General features: G+C 36.1%; 1 protein-coding gene across 16 annotated transcripts in view; it reads right to left on the minus strand.

The window, feature by feature from the left end:
* The window catches only part of rg (rugose), a 483,271-nt gene that overhangs the window by 130,832 nt on the left and 329,879 nt on the right, over positions 1-22,560 (minus strand). For 6 of the 16 annotated variants that reach the window (XM_066406800.1, XM_066406795.1, XM_066406789.1 and 3 more), the window contains 12 exons: positions 21,580-21,832; positions 18,991-19,079; positions 18,370-18,805; positions 17,938-18,254; positions 16,339-17,234; positions 15,773-16,134; positions 11,086-11,405; positions 10,499-10,678; positions 9,514-9,657; positions 7,224-7,352; positions 7,006-7,174; positions 1,839-2,063 (listed from right to left, as the gene is read on the minus strand). In XM_066406800.1, coding sequence (XP_066262897.1) covers positions 1,839-2,063; positions 7,006-7,174; positions 7,224-7,352; positions 9,514-9,657; positions 10,499-10,678; positions 11,086-11,405; positions 15,773-16,134; positions 16,339-17,234; positions 17,938-18,254; positions 18,370-18,805; positions 18,991-19,079; positions 21,580-21,832 — 3,520 coding nt within the window. The remainder of the gene's footprint in view (positions 1-1,838; positions 2,064-7,005; positions 7,175-7,223; positions 7,353-9,513; positions 9,658-10,498; positions 10,679-11,085; positions 11,406-15,772; positions 16,135-16,338; positions 17,235-17,937; positions 18,255-18,369; positions 18,806-18,990; positions 19,080-21,579; positions 21,833-22,560) is intronic. The other 10 variants (XM_066406803.1, XM_066406802.1, XM_066406794.1 and 7 more) reach the window with 4 other exon arrangements.

Raw genomic sequence — 22,560 nt, forward strand, 5'->3', positions numbered from 1 at the left:
TACAAACCTTCGGAGTATCTAATGTATCTTCAAGAACCGTACGAAGACGATTAGTGGAAGAAAAGTTGTTTGCACGTAGACCTGCTAAAAAACCCCTACTCTCGAAAAAAAAACCGCTTAGCCCGACTTGAATTTGCACGCCAGCATATCCATTGGACCAGACGTGAATGGAAAAGGGTTTGTTGGAGTGATGAATCCAAGTTTAATTTAATTAATTCGGACGGAATTCAATATGTAAGACGTCCCCCAAACAAACGCTTAGACCCAAAATTCACCAAGCCAACAGTAAAACATGGTGGAGGTTCAGTGATGATATGGGGTTGCTTCTCAGGATTCGGTGTTGGTCCTCTCCATCAAATAGAAGGTATTATGGATCGAGTCATGTATCGTGATATCCTTAAAAACGTCATGCTGTCTTATATCGAAGACAATTTACCACTGAGATACAAATTCCAGCAAGATAGTGACCCAAAACACTCGTCTAAGCTTATAAAACAGCTTTTTGAAGAGGAAAAAGTACCAGTTTTAAAATGGCCATCACAATCACCGGACTTGAATCCCATTGAAAATTTGTGGCAAATTTTAGACAGAAACATCAGGAGTCAGAATTATTCGAATAAGCAGCAATTGATTTCTAGTCTAGAAGAACAGTGGAAAAAAATTGATATAAACATTATTAATAATTTAATAGAATCGATGCCGCGAAGGTGCCAGGCTGTGATTGACAATAATGGGTACTATACAAAATATTAATTCTTTTTCTGTTTTAACTGATTTTTCCTTAAGTCCGTAAAATTTTTTGAATTGTCTATCTACTTTTGACCAGCATAAAATATTATATTTATTTTTTCACTTATGATTTCAAGAATTATTTCAGTTTAAATTATGTATTATATTAAGTTATAACATATTGTATCAATATGTTAAAATAAAATAATATCAGCTTTAAAATTTTTAATCGTTTTCATATAAATTATATTTGTCTATCTACTTTTGGCCAATACTGTATGTATGAGATACCCTTTATATTGTCTTTAATAACACGGATCGTATCCATCGTTTCACAAAGCAAGTCATAGAAGCCTTTGGAGGTTACTCTGCTTTACATGACACGTTGTCAGTTTAACATCCTTCTTGACTTCGATCCTTGCTAAACGATCGTTAATCCGTCTCAGTTGACGTGTACAGTTTATATCCCAGATTCGTTTCACTATATTTTAGCTACAATGAAGATCAAATTTAAAAGTTTCTCGAGTTAATAAAAAAAAAACAAAAGTAAAATTTTTTTAATAACTTTTTCTTAAGTAAATTCGAAATGGTTCATTTGACAGCTGTCAAAGTGCAACGTTATTAGGACACTTGTCATGATCCAATCGTTCTTTGTTTGTCCAGGATGCAGTACAACTTAATTTTTCTTACGACGGCCATATGAAAAAATTCAAATGACAGTCATAAGAAACGCAAAAATTACAGTGCGCTCCAGAAACACGAAGAATGATCGGAATTTATCATCTCAGGCGTCATGAAAAGTGTCCTAATAATTTCATACTTTGACAGCTGCCAAATAAATCATTTCGTATTGATATGCAATCCTTAAAACACATCCACCATTTTATATTTTTGTATATCTCAGAAACAAAACATCTGGTGATGTAAAATTGCCTAAAAACTTTCTCATTTAACCTCTGCTTACCTGCGAAAATTTCTTAGAAACGAATGTAGAGAAACAAATTTGGGACATACCGTATGTATTATTGCTTCGAAAATCAGGTTGCAACCACAAAACCAGAGACAAACTAAGTAAGTCATATACAATTTAATAGGATCATCTGAATTACCTGTTCTGGTACCCAACGAATTTCGATGGTACCGATGGTCGAATTTGTGATTATGGTAGTGGGAATGGTGGTTGTTATTCAGGTTATAGTGGTTGTGTTTGGGATAGGAGTGATGCCGGTGCCGCGCATAATTTGCGTGCGACACGGCATTTGGATGGGAACCGGGTAGGAATTGAGGGTAGACGTGGTGGGACCATTGAGGGAACAGAGGTCTCGCACTCCCTTCTGCATGTCGGTAAGGAGAAAATATCGAATTCATTAAAATATGTTTGCACACGTTGATAAAAAGTGTTAGGAAGCCCAATGATATCGCTATAAAATGCAACGTGGAAAAGTTTAGTGCAAATGTCAGAAATGCACGGTAAAGTTAATGGCAAGCCCCAGAAAAACATGATTTCACTCATCATACCTATTTGTACACAAAAATGCTCCATTTTCGGGTTATAATTAATTTTAAAAAATTGGGTATAGTTCTCCTTTTCAGAAAACAGCTTTCTTCAGCCGCGCGTTCTAATCGAAAATTTCAAGCGATCATAATAACAGATAAAAGCGGCCATACTGTAATAATTTTAAAAAATAAAAAATTTTTTAAAATGCCTGACGAGTTTTGATATGTGGCGTTTCGGAGAAGCGTAGTGAACACACTGTGTAGTTTCACCGCAATCGAAAAATATACCGTGCGTTTGCCATCGTTAGTTAGCGTTAGTATCGAATTTGTTTATCAAATAACGTTAACCAAAGTAGCGTTTTACGGGTGTGAAAACTTTCAACTATTGTTCAAATTTTGAAAAAACCAATGAGATATGAATTCAACTCAATGGACGGCTCTGGCTGTAAAAATTCTTACGTACGTATTATTGTATTAATCAATTAGGCAAAATACGTCTTTAACAATCATTTAGCTACATCCTACATATCTCCAAAATAACAAAAATAGTAAATATAATGTTCAACAACGAAATGTCAGAAGTATCGCCTACACAGCTATTATGAAGGTAATCATGCATAGATTCGCAACGATCAACGATATTGATTTATTGAGCTTCAGTGTCGAACTTTTTCTGTAATAACCGGGTGTGATGATCCAGGTCGAGGGTCGTGGGGAAAATCGCGCATTCAACGCAGGCTCAGGAGAGTCTCTTAACGCACGAGTGTGAAATGTTGTGCCCGAGTCGCACTTTTCAGCTGTGATGCTATTAGTCTCTTAGGTTGTTATGTAATAGACTATTTTTAGTTACTGGAAAAATGCACAAAATTCATGATCTTTCCGTAACTCAGAATTGAGTAAATATCATTGGGCTTTCCCAACACAATGAAAAAGATGGTTGCACAATCCTTTTGAAAAATACACATTTCAAAAATCTCCAAAAAGGAGATACCTACTAAAATTATTTTAACGCGGTTATGACAGTATATTGCATGTCCTACTAACAGCGTGAAATGGTGAGCAGTGACTAGTGATGTATCTATTGAATCTTTCAGTCTCGGTGAAAGAACACTACAAACAAAACCTGAAGCTCTGATCATTTCCCTATTCGTGTCTTAAGCAGCAGAAGGCAAACATTTCGTTCGGAAAATCGTATGAAGTGTAGCATTTAAGTAATAGAGGGAGTTATGGAAATTTTTGATAAATACAGGGTTTGAAGAACAATTCATTAGTATTCGAATGACAAAATACAGATGGTTAAATTTTTACCGTTTTGACCGAAGCTTTCTATTTACCTAATCGACAGTGGAAAATTGGTATACAGGTATCACCACTCGAAACATAGAAATGGTGTAAGCTGGAAAAGGACCACATAAGTTTTAATACGTTTCCGAAAAAGACCAACGAAGTACGTTGAGAGGCTAGCGGTCGCAGCTGGCGGAATCAATCCAGATCCAGTTGCCAGATTTCTCACTGTTTTCAAATTTTTACTGGTATAAGTTATAGTGATGGATTAAACTAGTTTCGAATTTTTCTTATTTATAAATAATTGTATATTTTCCCATTATAGCATAACTTACGTACGTCATTGTTGAATATGATGATCTAAATTCGTAGATATTAGGTCGTGTAGTATGAAATGAGTAGAATTGAATTGAAACTTTAGTCATTTTTTTTTTCATATGAAATGTTTTTATTGTCAATCGAAATATGCACCACCATTATCAATACACTTCTGCCATTTAACGGGAAGTTCATTGATTCCCGTGCTGTAAAAGCCTGCAGGCCGGGAGTCGATAAACTCTTGGAAGGCAGCTTTGACAGCCTCGTCGGAGTTGAATGTTTTCCCTACCAAGAAGTTATCCAAATTTTGAAAGAAGTGGTAATCAGTGGGGGCTAAGTCGGGTGAATACGGTGGATGACGAAGAGTGTCCAATTCCAACTCCTGTAGCTTGGCCAAGGTGACTTGTGCGGTGTGTGGCCGAGCGTTGTCGTGCAACAATAACGGTGCGCTTCGATTGACTAATCTTGGCTGCTTAACCGTCAGTAACGCACAGAATTATTATGTTTTCGTTTTTTTTTTCATTTATTTACATTGCGGTTTTTTGCTTATATTTTTAAAAAAATCATAGCTGCGAAGGCAGCGAAATCGATACTAATCTAAGCGTAGAAGTGAGGATGTCGGCCGGATTGACTCCGCCCACTTCGCTGTTGGTCTTTGTCGCAAGCATATTAAAACTTATGCACTTCTTCTCCCACTTGCACAGTTCCTATGATTCAACTTGAACTGGTGATACCTGTTTAATCTGACCCACGAAAAATGATGGTTATGTGGCAGAAATTCGAAATTACTTAAGAAATTCAATTTAACAATTCAGCCAGGGTTCTTATTTTTATGGATACATGTGAGAACTTCCAAAAAATTATTATGGTGTTGGTTGCGTGAAATAGGTGAACTTACATTTTTATTACCTGTTCAATCAAAACCTCCATTCGGACTGGGTTCCAATACATAATTCGTGGGCAAAATTAATAAAATTGACAATTTCATCGTCTTTCATTTGCTGATTAAATTCATACATGTGAAATAAGTCGACTGGTCAAAAGTAGTAAAAATGATATTGTTTTAATAACATAATAATTTTCGGGAAGCTGTTACATGTTCTCATCGAATTAAGGGCTTGATGAAACATGACAAAAGCTCTGCCATTAAATTTGCGTCAGATAATTGGGTCTCCAGTTAATAACTTTATATCTTTTTCCTTGCACAAACTAGAAAAGATAATTGATAATTGATGATTTATTGTTGCTCTGTTAATGAAGTATTCCGTTTACAGATTTTAGTAACCATAGTGTTTTTATTTGAGACATACATACTAGTCTTTCTATTTGAGGAAATATTTGATTAACATTGACTACAGACGTAGCGTCATCCAATAAATGGATGATTTAAAAAACTGCGTCCTATAGTTTGTAAGTATTTTCTACAACAGCCAAGCCAAATAGGGGATGATTTTTTTAACAATACAATAACAATTTTTTTATATATCATTTTTGTCCATTTAACTGTGAGACAGTCAATCATCCAAATTTCTCGATGCCAGTAGATTGCGTCGCTTCCTACATTTATTAGCATTTATTTCACCTTACGTCCTTTTGCTTAACGTGAAAAAACCATTTTTGTTTAACCCACCGAATTTAATGTCAAACCTTGCCGGTTCACATGTTAAACGTATTACGTTAACGTCCTTCGGAACGTTTGGTGATCTCTACTCGCACGAGACAAGGTTGGTCATAGAAAATAAAAAAGTAACTTGAACGGACGACGTACTTCACTGTCACTGCCACTGTGAGTGTGGGTAATAATTATACTGGGTGATTCTTAATTTATACGCATTTACTTGGGAAATTATAGCTGAGGATAAGTAATGATTATTAGTGAAAAAAATGTAGTGAAACATTTTTAGTTTCGGAAATAACAATTTATTTCAAATAAAAATGAAAGAACGTGAATTTCATAAAATTGAAAATGCATTTAATTTATCATAGTAACTGCTCGAAGTTATTTCTGTGATTTTCAATGCACAGCCGAGTTGAAACGCAAAAAATGTATCAGGTGAAATTTTTTGTTTGTAAAAACTAAGAAGTGAATAGTCAGGACGATGCGTTTGGTATTTCTAGCAGTACTTTCTTTTCAATTGTGGTCGTATTTGAGTTATTTTCACGTGATTTTAATAAAAGTATGACGTATTATTTCTCAAACGAAGATTTATGGACATGGTACTAGCATATGGCGAATCACATCAAAATTCAGTGACTGCTGCATATCTTTATACTCATTTTTTTTCTTTTTTTTTGAAATAAATTGGTATCTCCGAAACTAAACATATTTCACTACATTTTTTTCACTAATAATCATTACTTGTCCTCAGCTATAGTTTCCCAAGTTTATACGTATAAGTTAAGAATCACCCTGTATATAAATTTTATCATGTAACGTGAGAAATAAGATCGATTGAACAGTACGAGACAAAACTGAAATACCAATGACTTCTATAAAAACACCTGAATTCTTACCCAAGTTCAATTCTTCCTGGACCGGGACCAACGTCACTGCCTTCACACAGTCATCATGTGATAAATTTTTTCTTTGATGCTCCGTGATAAAATTTAGTTCAAATAATTATTACAGTTCTTGTGGCCACATTCTCATGTTTACAATGACAGAGACAGGGAATCGAACCGTCCATTGGTCACTCCTCTTTGATTTTCCATGGCCAATTTTACCACGACTGCAGATCATCAAATATTTTGTAGCGTATCAGAATGTTACCTTTAACCCGTGAATAGGCAGAATTTAACAATGAATTCCGTGTTCCACTTAATATTGCAAATAAAAAGGTGAATAGAAAAACAAAACGCTCAGAAAAGATGAGGCTGTTGCCGTTTTTGTAAACTACAACAGAGCGAAACAACACTCAAGTTTCAAACTAGTTTTCATACAAACATCCTGTTTACCCACGTAACTAAAATTTAAATATTTTTTCCTTAGTTGTAGTAGTAAAATGGTACAGACATCGTCACATTTTGGACCAAATTTATTTCATATTCGACACTTTGAAACCCCCATTAATACATCAAATTTCCATACTCCACTCACTGTGAACCGATGGCCCGGCAGTGTTTTCCAAACGAAATTCCAGTTGCGAAAAAACCTAAACAAAAATATTGCGATCTTACCCTGGGGACTGCCGGAATGGTGCGATGTGCCGTTGCTTCGTACCGGTATCGGACTTGGAGCCCTAACCGACACTGGAGGCTCCAAAATGTCACGATACTTCGACACCATCAGAACAGATATAAAGTAGACAATGGCCAGGGAGAGGAACTGAGCCTGTTTGGTCTCTTCCTGAAAACATCCATGTTACAGGCGACTTAAGTGACATCTATTCACGTGCCTGTTTTATAAAGGTTCTCACCACGTCTCTGTAAATAACTGCACGCAGGCGGTTTACATCCATGTCCTGGAGGAGTTTTTCCGGGTCTTTGACTGGGCTGGATTGACTTGCCAGGTTATCAGCCATGTTCTAAACCCAAAAAAAAATTACTTTACGTATTGTAATGGGTGACGATCTTTTCATTATTTTTAGATTTTTAAACGGTTTACGATCAATTCTTGCACAATTATGACAACATATGCCAAATTAAATGTTCCGATTGGTCTTGAAAGTTTAAGACAGGAACGTAAAATCGCTTCGCTTTCAAGGGAAGAATTCGAGATGCGCTCTACAATCTCTCTTGTTTACTCACTCTGTACATTAAATTCAATTTTCGCTGCATTTGAGTGAAAACCAATAAAGAAGTGCATTTTTTCGATTTAAACTGGTCACAAAAATAATTGGAACGATAAATATTTCTGTAACTTTTGAGAAACAAATTTCTTCTAAAACCATTCACAGACACTGATTTTGAATTAAAAATTTTTTCTTAATACAATATAGTGTGTCCAAGATAAGTATGTCCAGGATAGAGATTTTGTAAACGGTAATAGATGTAAACTTGGTTAAAAGGAGTGCGCATTCAAGGTAGTAATTTCAAGATGCAAACAGATCAATAAAATTATTTTTAATTTTCACTGTTTTAAACGAAAATTTTAGTTTTTTCGAAACAATCGAAAAATCAAAAATAATTTTGTAGATGTGTTTTCATTGTTGTTACTCCCTCGAATGCGCAACTTTCCTTTTCTTTAACCAAGTCTGTGTCTATTACTGTTTCCGAGATTCCCATGCTGAACATCCGTATATTGCACACACTGTACAGGATAAATAAAAATGCCATGGAAATATGTTAATTTTCAATCATCTGCGTTTATTAAGTACTACATTGCTTTGAAATCCTGCTTGTAACTTTATGTGTGGCTTTGGTTGATATAATGAATCATGTTTGGTGGATTTTAATTCTTGGATAATTGTAAACTTTACAAGAAATTTTTAAAGAGTTTAATATTACATAATTTCGAAGTACAATTTGATAATTTACTGTCTATATTCGTACTCCAAAACTTTTTAAAAGTTTTGATTATGGTCATCTATCTTTTAAGTATCCTCTATCTAGAAAATAGCTCAACCTATTCAAACAAGTTAAAATGGGTTATAAAATCTAATTCTCACAGAATTAATGCCGTATTCTAGTTTATGTTAAAATTTGTTTCGATACTTTAAATAGTTAAAAATAGAACTTGTAATGCACAAATGTTACATTTATACTAAATGATGTCCATACGACTTTATAAATTAAAAATAGAACTATCATTATAGCATTATTATGGGGTTTTAGATGATACAATACCTCGGATTGAATATGAAACTATGTTTATTTTTGATCTACAACAATTAGAAGGAGTTTCCAGAAAGTTTATAATTTTTATAAAAGTTTTGTAAACATAACATTACCTATGTTTATACCGGGTGATTCAATCGAATGGCCCTAGTCCGATCTCAGCAACATGCCATAATGGAATTAAGATATCAAATGCCATAATTCACTTTTCGATTGGCTACAATTAGCATCTAATTTTCAAACTATAATTTTTAAGTTGAAATCGAGATCTGCCCGAAGTTACCCTTTTAATGAGTTAATTATCAATTAACGTTTTAAAATTTTACTATTGGAAATGTAGGAAAATGTTATTTTTTTAACGAATACCTTTGGCTTTAATTATATAAATTCAGCGACTATACTTTGAGAACGACGACGTAAATAGGTCTTTTAAAAGTGAATGAATTCTCCACTTAAGTTTGTAATTTTGATAGTTTTAGAAATCTCGTCACTAATCATAATGATAAATTAATCCTACATATTTCGCTATAACCGGAAGCACAGTCATCTTGAAAACATGTAGTTTAATTGTATTGCCCCATCGACTTGTGTGTAATGCCAAATTTTAAGGTTCTGTCTAGTAATAGATTTTCCAAAATTGATGGATCGCAAGTTCCACTGTGGCAGCTTCTAGAGAGCACAGCTTAATACCATTTTTTTAAATTGAAAATCAGGTTAATTCAGGTTAGATTTCGCCAAAGGCCATTAAATGCGAATGCAAAAATTTTAAATCAGTGCCTGTCAATAATTGTAGGGGAAATGAAGAGAATCTTTTTGATCGTTGGAATCATCCAGTATCATCCAATATCAAACATTTTTGTGAGAAGTTTATTTGAAGCTTTATTTAAAAAAAAAAACACTTTGACATACCTTCGGGGAGTTCTGGACTCCTCGGATAAAAGACTGCAAATGAGCCGCCTTGTGATTAGCGTTTAGTGATGTGGGTGCAATAGCGTGGTGCGGCCGATTCCGTTCTTTACACTCCAGGCAATTTCGAACCGCGCATGTGCATACCTAATACAAGCCACACAACAGTCACATACAAAAACTGAACAATTTATATACAATAACAAGAATTTGAGAATGAACTGTTTAAGAATTGTCGAGGAAAACGTCCTTTCTGTTTTCGAAAGGTAGTCTATGTCTTCGACTGAACAGCCGACTGAGTGCGACAATATGAGCTCTCAGAGAAGTACTGCCTGTTAGCTTTCTTATGAGGGTACAGGTGTCTTTGGGCTCTTCACTTCTACGTTCGAAGGAAGAGTTTTGACTTTTATTCAAGCCCAGCGGTATCTTTGGCAATTTGATATTTTGCCCCACGCCTCATCATGTGGCATCTGCAGACCGTGGAAACTCATCTAAGGCGGAAAAACTTACGGAAGCAAACTTATGATTAATCAGAGCCATGTCGGGGCGTCGCGAATATCACGTCGCTTTCCCGGTACCTAATTGAGATTTACCACAGGTTCCGACTCAGATTCTAATACGAAGATCGTCCAGCACGCAAATGTGTCTGCCCAACGCATTATCATTGGTGATTGTTCAATAAATGACAACAAAAAGCTTCGTCATAGTGTCGAACTCAGTGTGAGCAACGAAAGACGTCAACAACTTCATTAAAGAAAGTGAAAAACAAAAGATTTGGGATGATTTAAAGTGGAACAAAGACTCGATTGTGTTAAAAATTATTGCACGTAATTTAATAAGCCATAAAATTGATTGCAGTGTCAACATATACGCACAGTTAAACAATCTTATACCATTTATTGTACATACAAAAATATTGAGTGAATGATAGGCGTTTTCGCATCAACTTAACTCATGGAAGGCGCAATGCATCCATAAATGAACTTACCAATCGCAAGCATTGCCGTAGAATACCGCCACTCGACATATTCTTCTCGGCCTCCAATTCTCCAAAGTTAAGAGAACTGGCGAAAATCAAAACATCCGCCATATTGACCAATCTCTGCAGGAAACTCACGGCAACTTCTATAGGCATTCCTTGAGTCGGCTCAATTACATCTAATTCATTCTGAAATCCCCCACATTAAGAACGGCGCTAATTCTCACGCGACCTTACCACGCACCAATAACCTGAACTGAACAGAGCAGTTTCCATGCCATGTGACTCTATTTAAATGAACACTCATACTTTCAAGATCTTTTAAAATCATTTTCATTTTGGCCCGAATTTATTTGATGAGACAATGAAAAATAAATAACTATGAAATCGCTTTTTTACTCTGACGCTGAATCTGACAACACATGGTATTATCACATTTTAAAGCCAAGTGTTTAGTTTTTTCACTAATCACTCCCCCTTTTTTTAAACACGGGCCTGGATTCTTACATCGAATCCAGAATCCTATGTCTAAATGCGAAAAACGTTTATTCTGTTGGAGATTGCTCTGCCCACATCATATCAAAGGTGCAACTTACATTTGGTGAGGTGGCCGAGGCCAGAAGAGGCAAAAGTCCACCGCAGGCGATAATCAAGTTGTCAACCAATTGGGAAATCAGGTGTACAGTGTTTACGACGAAAATGGCATTCTCGCTGCTGTTTACAAAATCCAGAACGGACTTGGTGGAATGGCTACGCCATACCTGAATGTCCGTTTCCAAGGAAAAAAGAACGTCTGACAAGAGACGCTGGTGGATATATGACCACTTGAATTCGGGTATCCTAAACGGAGGTCGCGTGGGGCCTGGGCTGAACATGGGCCTTGTGGACGATGAGCCTGATTTTGAATGCTTCGGTTCTAAATAAAACGGTTGAATCATTAGCAAAACTGCCCTAACTTGTCAAAAACTGTCTTTGCAAACTTAATCAAATTTCCAGCATCTAATTATGTTACTGAACATGGAGAACTGGCTGGTGCCCACAAAATGGTCAGTTAATATAGTTAATAAAGTCAAGCTAATGAGTTTTTCAGTCTTAATTCAGTTTTTCTGGTACTAAAAGTAAACGAAGTATTTTAAATGTAAATTATGTGTCTGAAGCTAAATTTTCTTGTCAGAAGCTTTTTTTGTTTACGTAGCAGTAGTTAATTTTTACTTGTCCGTAATCTCTGTCATTACGTAAATTATTTTATTTCGTCTCTTGCCCATAGCAACTACATTTTTCATGGAACCTTACTTTATCTTCATCCTGGTTCCATAGCTTATTTTTTAGGTATATACAGGGTTATTCACGTCATGCTACACGGAATATTGCGGCTAAAGTATTTAATATTTAGAATTTTTCTTTTTTGCGATGTGTAGAACTCATATAGAGGTACATTCTAAAATTATTTTACTTTTATACAGGGGGTTGTAAATAAGTGAAAAATATCAAAGTTATGTTTTTTTAAATGGAACACTCAATATATTAGTACCGTTTTAGATTCCTTGAGAAAAATAAATGTAAGTTTGACTAAGGTTTACCTACCCTAAACCTTAAAGATTTTGAAATAATTGAGATTTTGTAAAAATGTTGTGCAAATTTAAAAACTTTGCTTTAAAGGAAGTTTAAACTGGAATAAGCCGAAATTCACATCAAGCCTCAGACATGAGGCATATTTCGTGCCATAGTCATGAAAATTTAGATATCTTATACAGTGTGTCCAAAAAATTAATTGAAAAATGTACTATTAACTATTAACTATTAACTATTAACTTGCTTAATTTAAATGGAACACCCTATATTTTATTACTACAACTATCAAATTGAAACATTACCGATCGAAAACTATTATACTTTCCTATACTTAAATGTATAAGTTTTCCTTGAAAATTAAGATTTTTAAAGAAAGTAGAAAATCCTATTATTTCGTGTATCAGTTCCCACGATGACATCTAAAATGCCAATATAAAGAGTCATATTTATGCATTCTTTTTTCGGATAATTCTTTATTTATGATATTTTCAATATTATTTGCGTAACTTACAAGATAATTTTCATATTTAATCAAATCTCCGAAAAAAGAATGCATAAATATGATTCTTTATATTGACATTTTAGATGTTACCGTGGCAACTGATATAAAAAGTAATAGGATTTTCCATTTTCTTTAAAAATCTTAATTTTCAAAGAAAACTTGTACATTTAGGTGTAGAAAAGTATAATAGTTTTCGATCGATAATATTTCAATCTGATAGTTGGAGTAATAAAATATAGGGTGTTCCATTTAAATTAAGCAAGTTAATACCCTTCAAAGTAAGTACATTTTTCAATTTATTTTTTGGACACACTGTATAAGATATCTAAATTTTCATGACTATGGCACGAAATATGCCTCATGTCTGAGGCTTGATGTGAATTTCGACTTACTCCAGTTTAAACTTCCTTCAAAGCAAAAGTTTTAAATTTGTACTACATTTTTACAAAATCTCAATTATTTCAAAATCCTTAAGGTTTAGGGTAGGTAAACCTTAATCAGACTTACATTTATTTATCTCAAGGAACCTAAAACGGTACTAATATATTGAGTGTTCCATTTAAAAAAACATAACTTTGATATTTTTCACTTATTTACAACCCCCTGTATAAAAGTAAAATAATTTTATTAGGTGTATACCTATGACTCCGCGTTTTTATTTCTAGTTCTATTTTCTTTGAAAAAATATTTTTTTATTTAAGGAATTTTATTTCATTTTTTGCTCCGTATTACCAGCTTTCTATTTATATATGATAATTGCTATATGACCTTTTAAAACTTTTCAATTAAGGTTTAAATATGTCCAATTTTGTGCCGAATAAACATCATTTGCGGGAAGCTTTGCTCTTCCTTTTCCATCTTAAGAAAAACGCCACTGCCGCTCACCAAATGCTCGTTGAGGCTTATGGCAATGGTGCTGCGTCTATAAGAACTTGCCAACAATGGTTTCAGCGCTTCAAATCAGGTGATTTCGACCTCAACGACAAGGAGCATGGTAAGCCATCGAAAAAATTTGAAGACGAAGAACTGCAGGCTTTGTTGGACGAAGACGCCGCGCAAACGCAAGAACAGCTCGCATCTTCCCTTAACGTCACGCAGAAAACGCTTTCGGTTCGTCTTCACGCTATGGGAAAAATTCAGAAGGAAGGAAAATGGATGCCTTATGAATTGACGGAAAGGAACAAAGAGCAACGAAAAACGACGTGTGAGATCTTGCTTGAACGTTTTCAAAGAAAGTCTTTTCTACATCGTATCGTGACCGGAGATGAAAAATGGCTTTACTTCGACAATCCAAAGAGGAAAAAATCATGGGTAAGCCCGGGTGAGCCAACAACTTCAACCGCAAAGCCAAATATCCACGGGAAGAAGGTATTGCTCTGCATTTGGTGGGACCAGCGCAGCGTACTCTATTACGAGCTTCTCCAACCTGGCGAAACAGTCACTGCCAATCGTTACGTCCAACAACTAGTGCAGTTGCGTAATCAACTCGCAGTAAAGAGGCCAGAATGGGCGGATCGACACGACAAAGTCATACTGCTTCATGACAACGCAAGGCCTCATGTCGCTCAACCAGTCAAGAACACCTTGAAGGATTTCAAATGGGAAGTCTTACCGCACCCGCCATACTCGCCAGATATCGCCCCGTCGGATTATCACCTTTTCCGTTCAATGGCTCACGGTTTGCCAGAGCAACGCTTCCAGAATCGCCAAGAAGTCCAAGAATGGCTTGATGAATGGATCGCTTCAAAACTGACGAATTTTTGTTACGATGGAATCCATAAACTGCCTAATCTCTGGGAAAATGTTGTCATTAACGATGGAAATTATTTTTAATAAACATTGGTAATAAATTTATACAGTTTCAAGCAGTTGAAAATGCGTAAAAAAACGCGGAGTCATAGGTATACACCTAATAGAATGTACCTCTATATGAGTTCTACACATCGCAAAAGAGAAAAATTCTGAATATTAAATACTTTAGCCGCAATATTCCGTGTAGCATGATGTGAATAACCCTGTATATTTTAACTTGTTAAGAATCAAATTATTAATGGAGCTGTTAAGTTCAACATCAAGCTAGTTTCTATAGAAACAAAGATATTCACCAATGCATTTGCACTATTTATCTATTTAATTTTACGCTAAAGCGGATTTAAGCCTCGGGCCTGTCGTTTATTCACAATTTACGGATACTTTATTTTTTACTTGCTTATGTTTTTTTTTCATTATGCGCCCCCGTAGATATTTTATTTCGTGCCCTCGGCATGCTTGTTACGTGCCCGTACTATTTCATCACCTGGTCGTATTTTATTTCCTGTTAAGCGATAGTTTTTCTCGTTATATCTCGGTAGATTATGTTTTATGTGCCTGTAGCTTGTTTTTTTTACGAGCTTTTAAAACATTCTTAGTTTTTCATTACTCGCCGGTGGTTTACTGTTTTTTCGCACAAGTAAATTATTTTTTCGTGCCAGCAAGTTCTTTTTCTATCTGACGTGTCTATAGTTCTTATTCTGACTTCAGATCTAAAACAATGATCGATAATGCGAAATTTTTGTATTTATCGCTTGTCCCATCTGGAAGAGTAGATGTTTCTACAATACTTCTTGTTTTTCCCGTATGGTTGTAAACGAGATGATATTAATTGTTCAATCAATTCACAATGTTGGTTAACACTATTTATTAATTATTACTTATTATAACGTTAGATCTAACATATGATATGTTCGAATCACTATAATGTAAGCACTTATAGCATTAGTGAGTGTAAATAAGATGTTGTGAGTGTCCGATCGCGATGTGTACCGTCCGAAAGTTCTTGGAGAAGAGAACGAAAAAACGACTTGTCCCATCCCTTCGACCCTGTCGATGAAGGGTCGGGAGGGAGGTTTTTTGGATTCGACACTGGAAATTTTGGTCGTCAATCAAAAAAGCGGAACTCTTGTAATTAGACGCACATCTGTCCTCAATTCACCTTCGTAACAATAGCGTGAATAGGACAACAATCGGTATCTTCAAAGAAACTATATGACGGTACGAAACTGGACGTGATATACTGTCTTGAACATCTTACGCTATCGTGGGAATATCAACCCCTACCAATAAACATTGCCGAAACAGAGATCACTGGGCTGCAACCAAATTAAAGCATGTAACACTTCTACAAATGTGAACCAGGCAATCTGGGGAAAATTGACGGTCACAGGACTTACCGAAGTGGTTGGAATCTACTTGAGTAGAAATCGATGCGCTTCGGGGCCTCCTCTGTGGCGAGGCTTGAGGCACGTGTGAACTACTGGCGATGTTCTCAGTTTGAGACTCAATGTGATTGGTCGGAAGGCTCACCCTCCTCCTGGACTCCACTTGGGGCAGCTCGACGAAGTTCGGCGCGGTAACAAGATCCGTTTCCGGATTAACGTTATCAACAACAACATCGGTAACTGTATTAGTAGTAGGCGTAGAATAGCTAGGATCACAGAATTGCGAAATCGTTGGTATTTTTTCAACGGTAGGCACTTGTTCCTCCTGTCCGTCGGCGTCGGTGCCTTTATCACTTTCCGGATTATCTTCCAGACTAAAAAGTGAAGATAGTTCAATTTTCAAGCGTTAAAAGGAATGAATTCGGCTCGTAAGTTTGATATAATCCTACATAGATCATAAAATTCTCACGCATCTTAAACAATTTCGAATAATGACTTCTATCCAGGAAGGAAAAGATTATTGCAGACTATGATTGTAGTAACGCATCCGTGCCTCCTGAATCTCAATGACAACTTACCCAGAGTGGACGAAATCTTTCATAGTTGAAGAGTTGGTTTGGTTGGACGGCTCTAATTCTACTGGCACAGCACTATTTTCGACAATTGGCACATTATTGGTTTTGGCACTAGCACTTACATCGTGTTTATCGCTCACGTCGCCTTGCCCCTGTTCGGCCAAAGTCACTACAGGCACGTGGACGTCTCCTTCACTACTATCACCGCAAATAATATGTTCGGTTGGAACTTTAATGTCCTCAGTGGGCGTTAAATATCGCTCGGACTCGCTGTCCTTCTCATTCCCGATGCTCTTCACTGGACTAATAGAAACTTCCTGACTAGACTTCACTTTCTTTTCTGCCTCTTGCTCGTCCAGTAACTTTTCGGACTTGGCCAAAATTTCCTGGACAATTTCTTCAATAATCTGGCTTTTCTGCTGCTCTTCGCTCAGTTCCTCCACTTTGGCGGGGCTACTGAAACTCGTACTACTTCCTGTGTGAACTCCATTGCACATCGGCGAACCTCCAAGAGATTTTAAGGGCGAGTCGATTTTATTGTCACTAAACAAATCACTAGTCCTCGAGTCTAATGAGACACCTTCACTATCCTCATGCTTAGCTATGTATGAAGCGGGACTTCCTTCGGAAATTGTGGAATTGTAGTCGCAACTGCAGACCTGCTCGCTCTTATCGTTCTCGTTCAACTCGATTTCACGAATATTTGGTCTTGAGGAAGGCCAACTGTCCTCGTCCGCTTGGCATCCATTGTGTATCGTTTGGGGTTGACCATGCCATCCGGAGATGGTGCTGATTGGGTGCTGTTGTCTTAATACAGGATCGGTGATCTGGTCCGCACGGTGACGTTCGTAGTGTTCGTAGACTTGGGAGAATTGGAGTTTGAATTCTTCGTAGGACACCTGGTAAAAGTAATAAAACAGTATGCAAAATCCTCAATATTAATCGCACACGATCACACAACTAAATTTTAAAAAATGTAAAATAGTGAGGAGTAAAAATCGAATAAGCGTTGATGTTACAAGTACTCGTTAGGTAAAAACTTGGGTAATTATAAGGTATGTAGTATGTTTACTTAAGTTGGCAACATATGGGAAACTTTTTTATTATTAATTTTACGAAAAAAAGTTATTCTTTATAAAAAGTTCTGCATGTTCTAAAATCTAAAATACAATCATCAGATATTAAATTTTTTCAGTCGTGTACGCGGTTTGTCAAAAAACGTGAATTTTGCTCAAGAGTAAAGTACCTTCATTTTTGACAATATCGAAAATTGTTATTAAAAAAAGTTGATCAGAACTAAAAACTACGTTTAAATATGCAATTACATCCTGTTACTTAAAAACTTTTTTTTACAAATTTTTCTTAATTATTTATAAAAAATATACAGGATGTTTCTTAATGACGTGCCTATATTTCAGAATGTGACTCCTAAGGTATGAAATACTATTCTTTCTAATTCTCCTTGATGACACTAAAACCGTTCCAGATACAACAAATACCAAACAGACGAAAAGGTTTCTAAAATAAACAAGCACAATCGATATTGCGACACCTTCACTTATCTATTCCATTCAATTTAGATTGCCTCGAATTAAAACTCACCTTAGAATGGACGATTGCCAAAGTATCCACCCACACCCTCCAACCTCCGTATTCGTATTTAATAGCGTGATGTAGCAACATTCTGAATAGGGCATAAACCATATCCGACAGCTTCTGTTCTTCGGTATTCTGAGGATGGATGTACGCCATAGCAATGAGCCACTCCTGCCAAACTGACATTTGCAGAACTGTCCTACGATTTTCCCTGTTGTTGTTGCATAGCAACGTCATATCAGATAAGAACAGTTTTTTCACTTCTAATAGCTGATCGGTTTGCTTCGATTGACGGATCAGGGTAGCAACCACTTTTAGAATCACTAGAGAGACGAAATAAAGGTCATTCTTCAAAAACACGGATACGTATTATACGGGGTGAACTACGCAACCCATTCCGCAAAATAATATTTTTTCAGGTTTAAAAATAATACTCACTAGGATTTTCCAGTCTAAAATGCGATTCAGGCTCAGGATGTCTGGTGTAAAGAATCTGCTGACTTATATGTTCAGTCATAATTTCGTACAGCACATTGTAAGTGGGCAACGACAGCGAATCTTCATTAAGCAACAGCCTGTCAGTCAACAGGGTATACAAATTGTGCGGGCTCATGACGTCGTACTTTCGTTTATGAGTGCTTCGACTCAGAAAAAATCCCAAAAGCTTGAGCGCCTGCAACCTAATCAGCTGACTTTCCATGGCGAGCAGTTTGAAAATGGTTCGGACGCCAAATTTGGCGTCGAATGCAGGCACCATGCACGAGGGATGCTCAGACATAAGCGAAATTAGCATCTGCAGAACGTCGTGCAAATTTTCATCCTCATGGACTGTAGTCAGGTAATTGAGGATGCTCTGTAGTTCGTCATCTTTCACCTATAGATACCAGAAAATCGTAGCGTAATTACGAAAATGTGCGCAGCATGAAATTATTAAAATTCCAAAGGTAATGCCAAATCTTTTTAAAATTCCTATGAAAGGTCGATGCACAAATAGAAAAATGAAACTAAAAATGAGTTAAAGAGAGAGTTTATTTAGCAAGTTTGTTGCTACTTACGTACCCCATTTCCAAGCATTATAAGTTGTTTGAGAAAGAGCAAAATGTACGCCCTAATTGCCAGAATATCCTTTTGCGCGGGCCTCGGACCGTCTGCGAAATTAATTAGACGTTAATTATTAATAACACTTCACGGCAAAGTTGCGAACAACTTCAAAGTTTAAAGGTTAAAGAAATAATATTTTGTTAACAGTCTTGAGTTTATATGCTAATGATTGCCGGTAAAAAGGTGTCGACTTTTTGTACATTTCTGAGAATTTAGGGGCATCGATTAAATCTTGCAGTTATACGCTTAACTTCGGGACAATCTCGCTACCCCGGAACGAATTTAATTATAAGGAGCCTGTGATTACGTTAAACGCAGGTATAGGTAGGGATAAAATTTAATATAAAATGGCAACCGACAGCGAGTTTACAAGTTGTGAAGTGATTAATTAGTGTGAATTTAAATTGACGCATTATTAACGAAGAATTTCGAAAAATTCCAAAGCATAGAAGTATCGCAAATATTACACTTTTAAGCAATTGCGGTGCCCAGCTCTCAACTAACAAACACAGGGTTTTCGCAAGTGCGTATCAAATGGATATTTTTCCACACTAACCTAAACAATATATTATATGATAATTAGATTAAGTTTACAACTTTTGAGCATTTACACAGAAGTAGATACAATGTACTGAAGTTACAAAATGGGAATTTGCATTCAAATCCGCTTAATGCTGCTAAAAAGAATACTTAACATTAAAAACAAATTAGTTAGGGACAAGACAACGATGAAGCAGGCAGACTCCAAAAATAATGGGCAATTTTCTTTATTTATATATAACTGTAGGATTCTTAAGTCGAGGCACAATCGGAAGTCGTTGAGTTGTAAATAGTGATAGTACTCTAATACTGTTAATTAGGTTAGGTCTTAATTTAAGATGTAAGAATTGTGAAGGGGCTGATGTTGCCCCTATAGGACGCCTATGTATGTCGCAACCTGGTTAGAAGTATTTTCGTCAATTAAGAGGGTTTCGCAATCATTATCTTCATGCAATTCTGCTATTTTATGATTAGCGTCTAGCCACCCTTTGTCGGTACTTGTGGGAAAGGATAGCCGCCCTTTGTCGGCGTGGATGAGACGCGCGGCCGCGCATTGTCGTCGGCATTTCTGGAAATGTACCGACAAAGCGTTATCAGTACCATGGTAACGACTCAGGTGGTGTCATAAGTCAGCAATTGCTTTCTAGCCAGGGTACGACACTGTTTTAATTACCCTTAGTTTAGTATTTAAGAGCGCCCCGAATCTAGAGGGTTCTCTTTCTTTTCGAGTGGCTCACCAGAACTGTTATCCTACATTTGAATCCGTTTTTTATTCAATAAACCCTATGATTCAAAATAAAAACCCTAGACAACTATATAAAAACCCTACATAACCATATCTGATATTTTATTTAATTTCTTGATTTGTTTCACTTTGCATTATCTATGCTCAATTCCTTTCTTTTTCTGCATTCCTCTGTGCAATTGAAAGCACTGGAATGGCTGCAAAGCACATTTACTTGGAAATTTCATATGTATTGTACCTACTTCTGTGTAAACGCTAAAAATTCGAAACTTAAACTGTTTTTTGCAGGAAATAAATGTTTCATTCAAGTATGATAATCCTGGCGATTTCGGGCACCTGTACCAGTGCACGCTAAGTGCGGCGATATTGTCTATTGTTCGACTTCTTCTATTTTATTACGTTTGGTAATATGTTAAGACAGAAATAGATCATTTTCGCCCACCCTATTACCGCACGGAGAATGCGTCAGTGCGGGAACCTAAATTCGACATTAGTGACATAAATATCGGTGAAGCTGCGGTTTCCTAGGAAAGCGGTGCCGCAATATAGCGGTGGCAATGAATCGTCGCCTGTGCATTTCACTGTGATTGACGGTGTTGAGAATATTATTGGCGCCATATTCCGGCCACTCTATTACGGTATAGATTCCCAGGAAACCGCAGCTTTTCCTAACAAGTATAAAAGGTCAGTTATTAAACAGGGTAGCGCAGGATGACACATACTGATATGCCATATGAATGACGAGCTTCGAAACTCGTGAACTAAGAACCAGTTCTTTAATGTTCAGTCAGGGAGCGAAAGCTGTCAGTTAATAGCTGGCTAGCAGAAGAATGTTTCAAACTTAAGGTGAGTTTAACTTATAATTGAAGTGAGAGCAGCTATCTGAGGGACCTCCGAAATGAATACAAGCAATTTCACTCATAATTAACCTTGACAGTAAATTATTTCACTAGCACTTTACAGGACATTAAAGAACCGGTCCTAAGTAAATATGCAGCATAATAGTTGGCGATCGAGCGTCCACGGACGCTCCAAATAGAGTAACTGTCCATGCATTAACATCTCAGTGTGGAAGTAAAACGACAGTCGTTTTTCAAATAGCTAGTGATGCGCAATAGATACACATGTGTTTGGGAAATCTACTGAAGAAATAACTCAATTGGACCATGAACATGTTTATGTGAATCTTCAGCAGATTTTATCATTTTTGCACCTTGTTATTTATCTTCTTTTTTTCCAAAATTGACGTTTCATCAACTCACCCAAGCCCTTTGGTACAATTCCGCTTTTCATCCTGGGATTCACCACCCAATAGTAATACTTCAACGTGTGAACCGTTTGAAGGACGGTAGAGACCCGTCTCACATTGCTGTAGATCTGGGTGTCCGACAGGAACTCGGTAGCGAGGTACGAATAGAGACGTGTCTGAACTAGTGAAGGGGTGTAAATCCAAAGCGCAGGATTGAAGAGTACGTGGTCTAAGAGCTGCCATGTCAAAAATGAAATGCAAAACAACTATATCAAAAGTATTCAACATTGTCCCCTGTACTTACCCACTGATGTAAAATTAAAGTAAATAGATAAGAATAGTTATAAGTTAGAAGATCTGTACAAGATGACACCACACATTTTGACGTACATAGGTACTATATAGCCAATTTTAAATTATTTATACCATCAATGAAATAAATAGAGTGTGTCCCAAATTGATTTCATATACAACAAAAAAAAAAAAAATATATATATATATATATATATATATATATATATATGACAATTTATTTGCCTGCATAACATTTTTGAGACATTATAATTGCATTTTTTACTTGGCACTCCAAGACCGGCCTAGCTTATTGAGAGAAAAATGCAGAATTACTTCTTTTAAACTAAAACATAAAAAATTCTATCTTGTGATACATTGTTGTAAAGGGGTTATTAAGAACTTTGAAAAATCGCCGAAACATGCACAGGTCCGTATTTGAAAAACTCAAGTTGTTATCATTATCTCAAAAGCTAAGGAACATTTAAAATTTGGAAATTTACTGCTTTGTAGACATAAGAAAACTATGAAGTCCTTGTATCAAACGTTTTGATGAAAAATCTATAGTTATCGATATATTTAGAAAATTAAATTCGACCTAATTTTAGTTTTTTCATAATAACTCAGAAACTAAAAATCATTTGGCAACATTGTTTTCGGTTCTTAGAAGAGTATTAAATTTGGCACATTTTTTCTAATTTGA

Source organism: Euwallacea similis, chromosome 3 (assembly GCF_039881205.1).
Source record: "Euwallacea similis isolate ESF13 chromosome 3, ESF131.1, whole genome shotgun sequence".
Lineage (NCBI taxonomy): Eukaryota > Metazoa > Arthropoda > Insecta > Coleoptera > Curculionidae > Euwallacea > Euwallacea similis.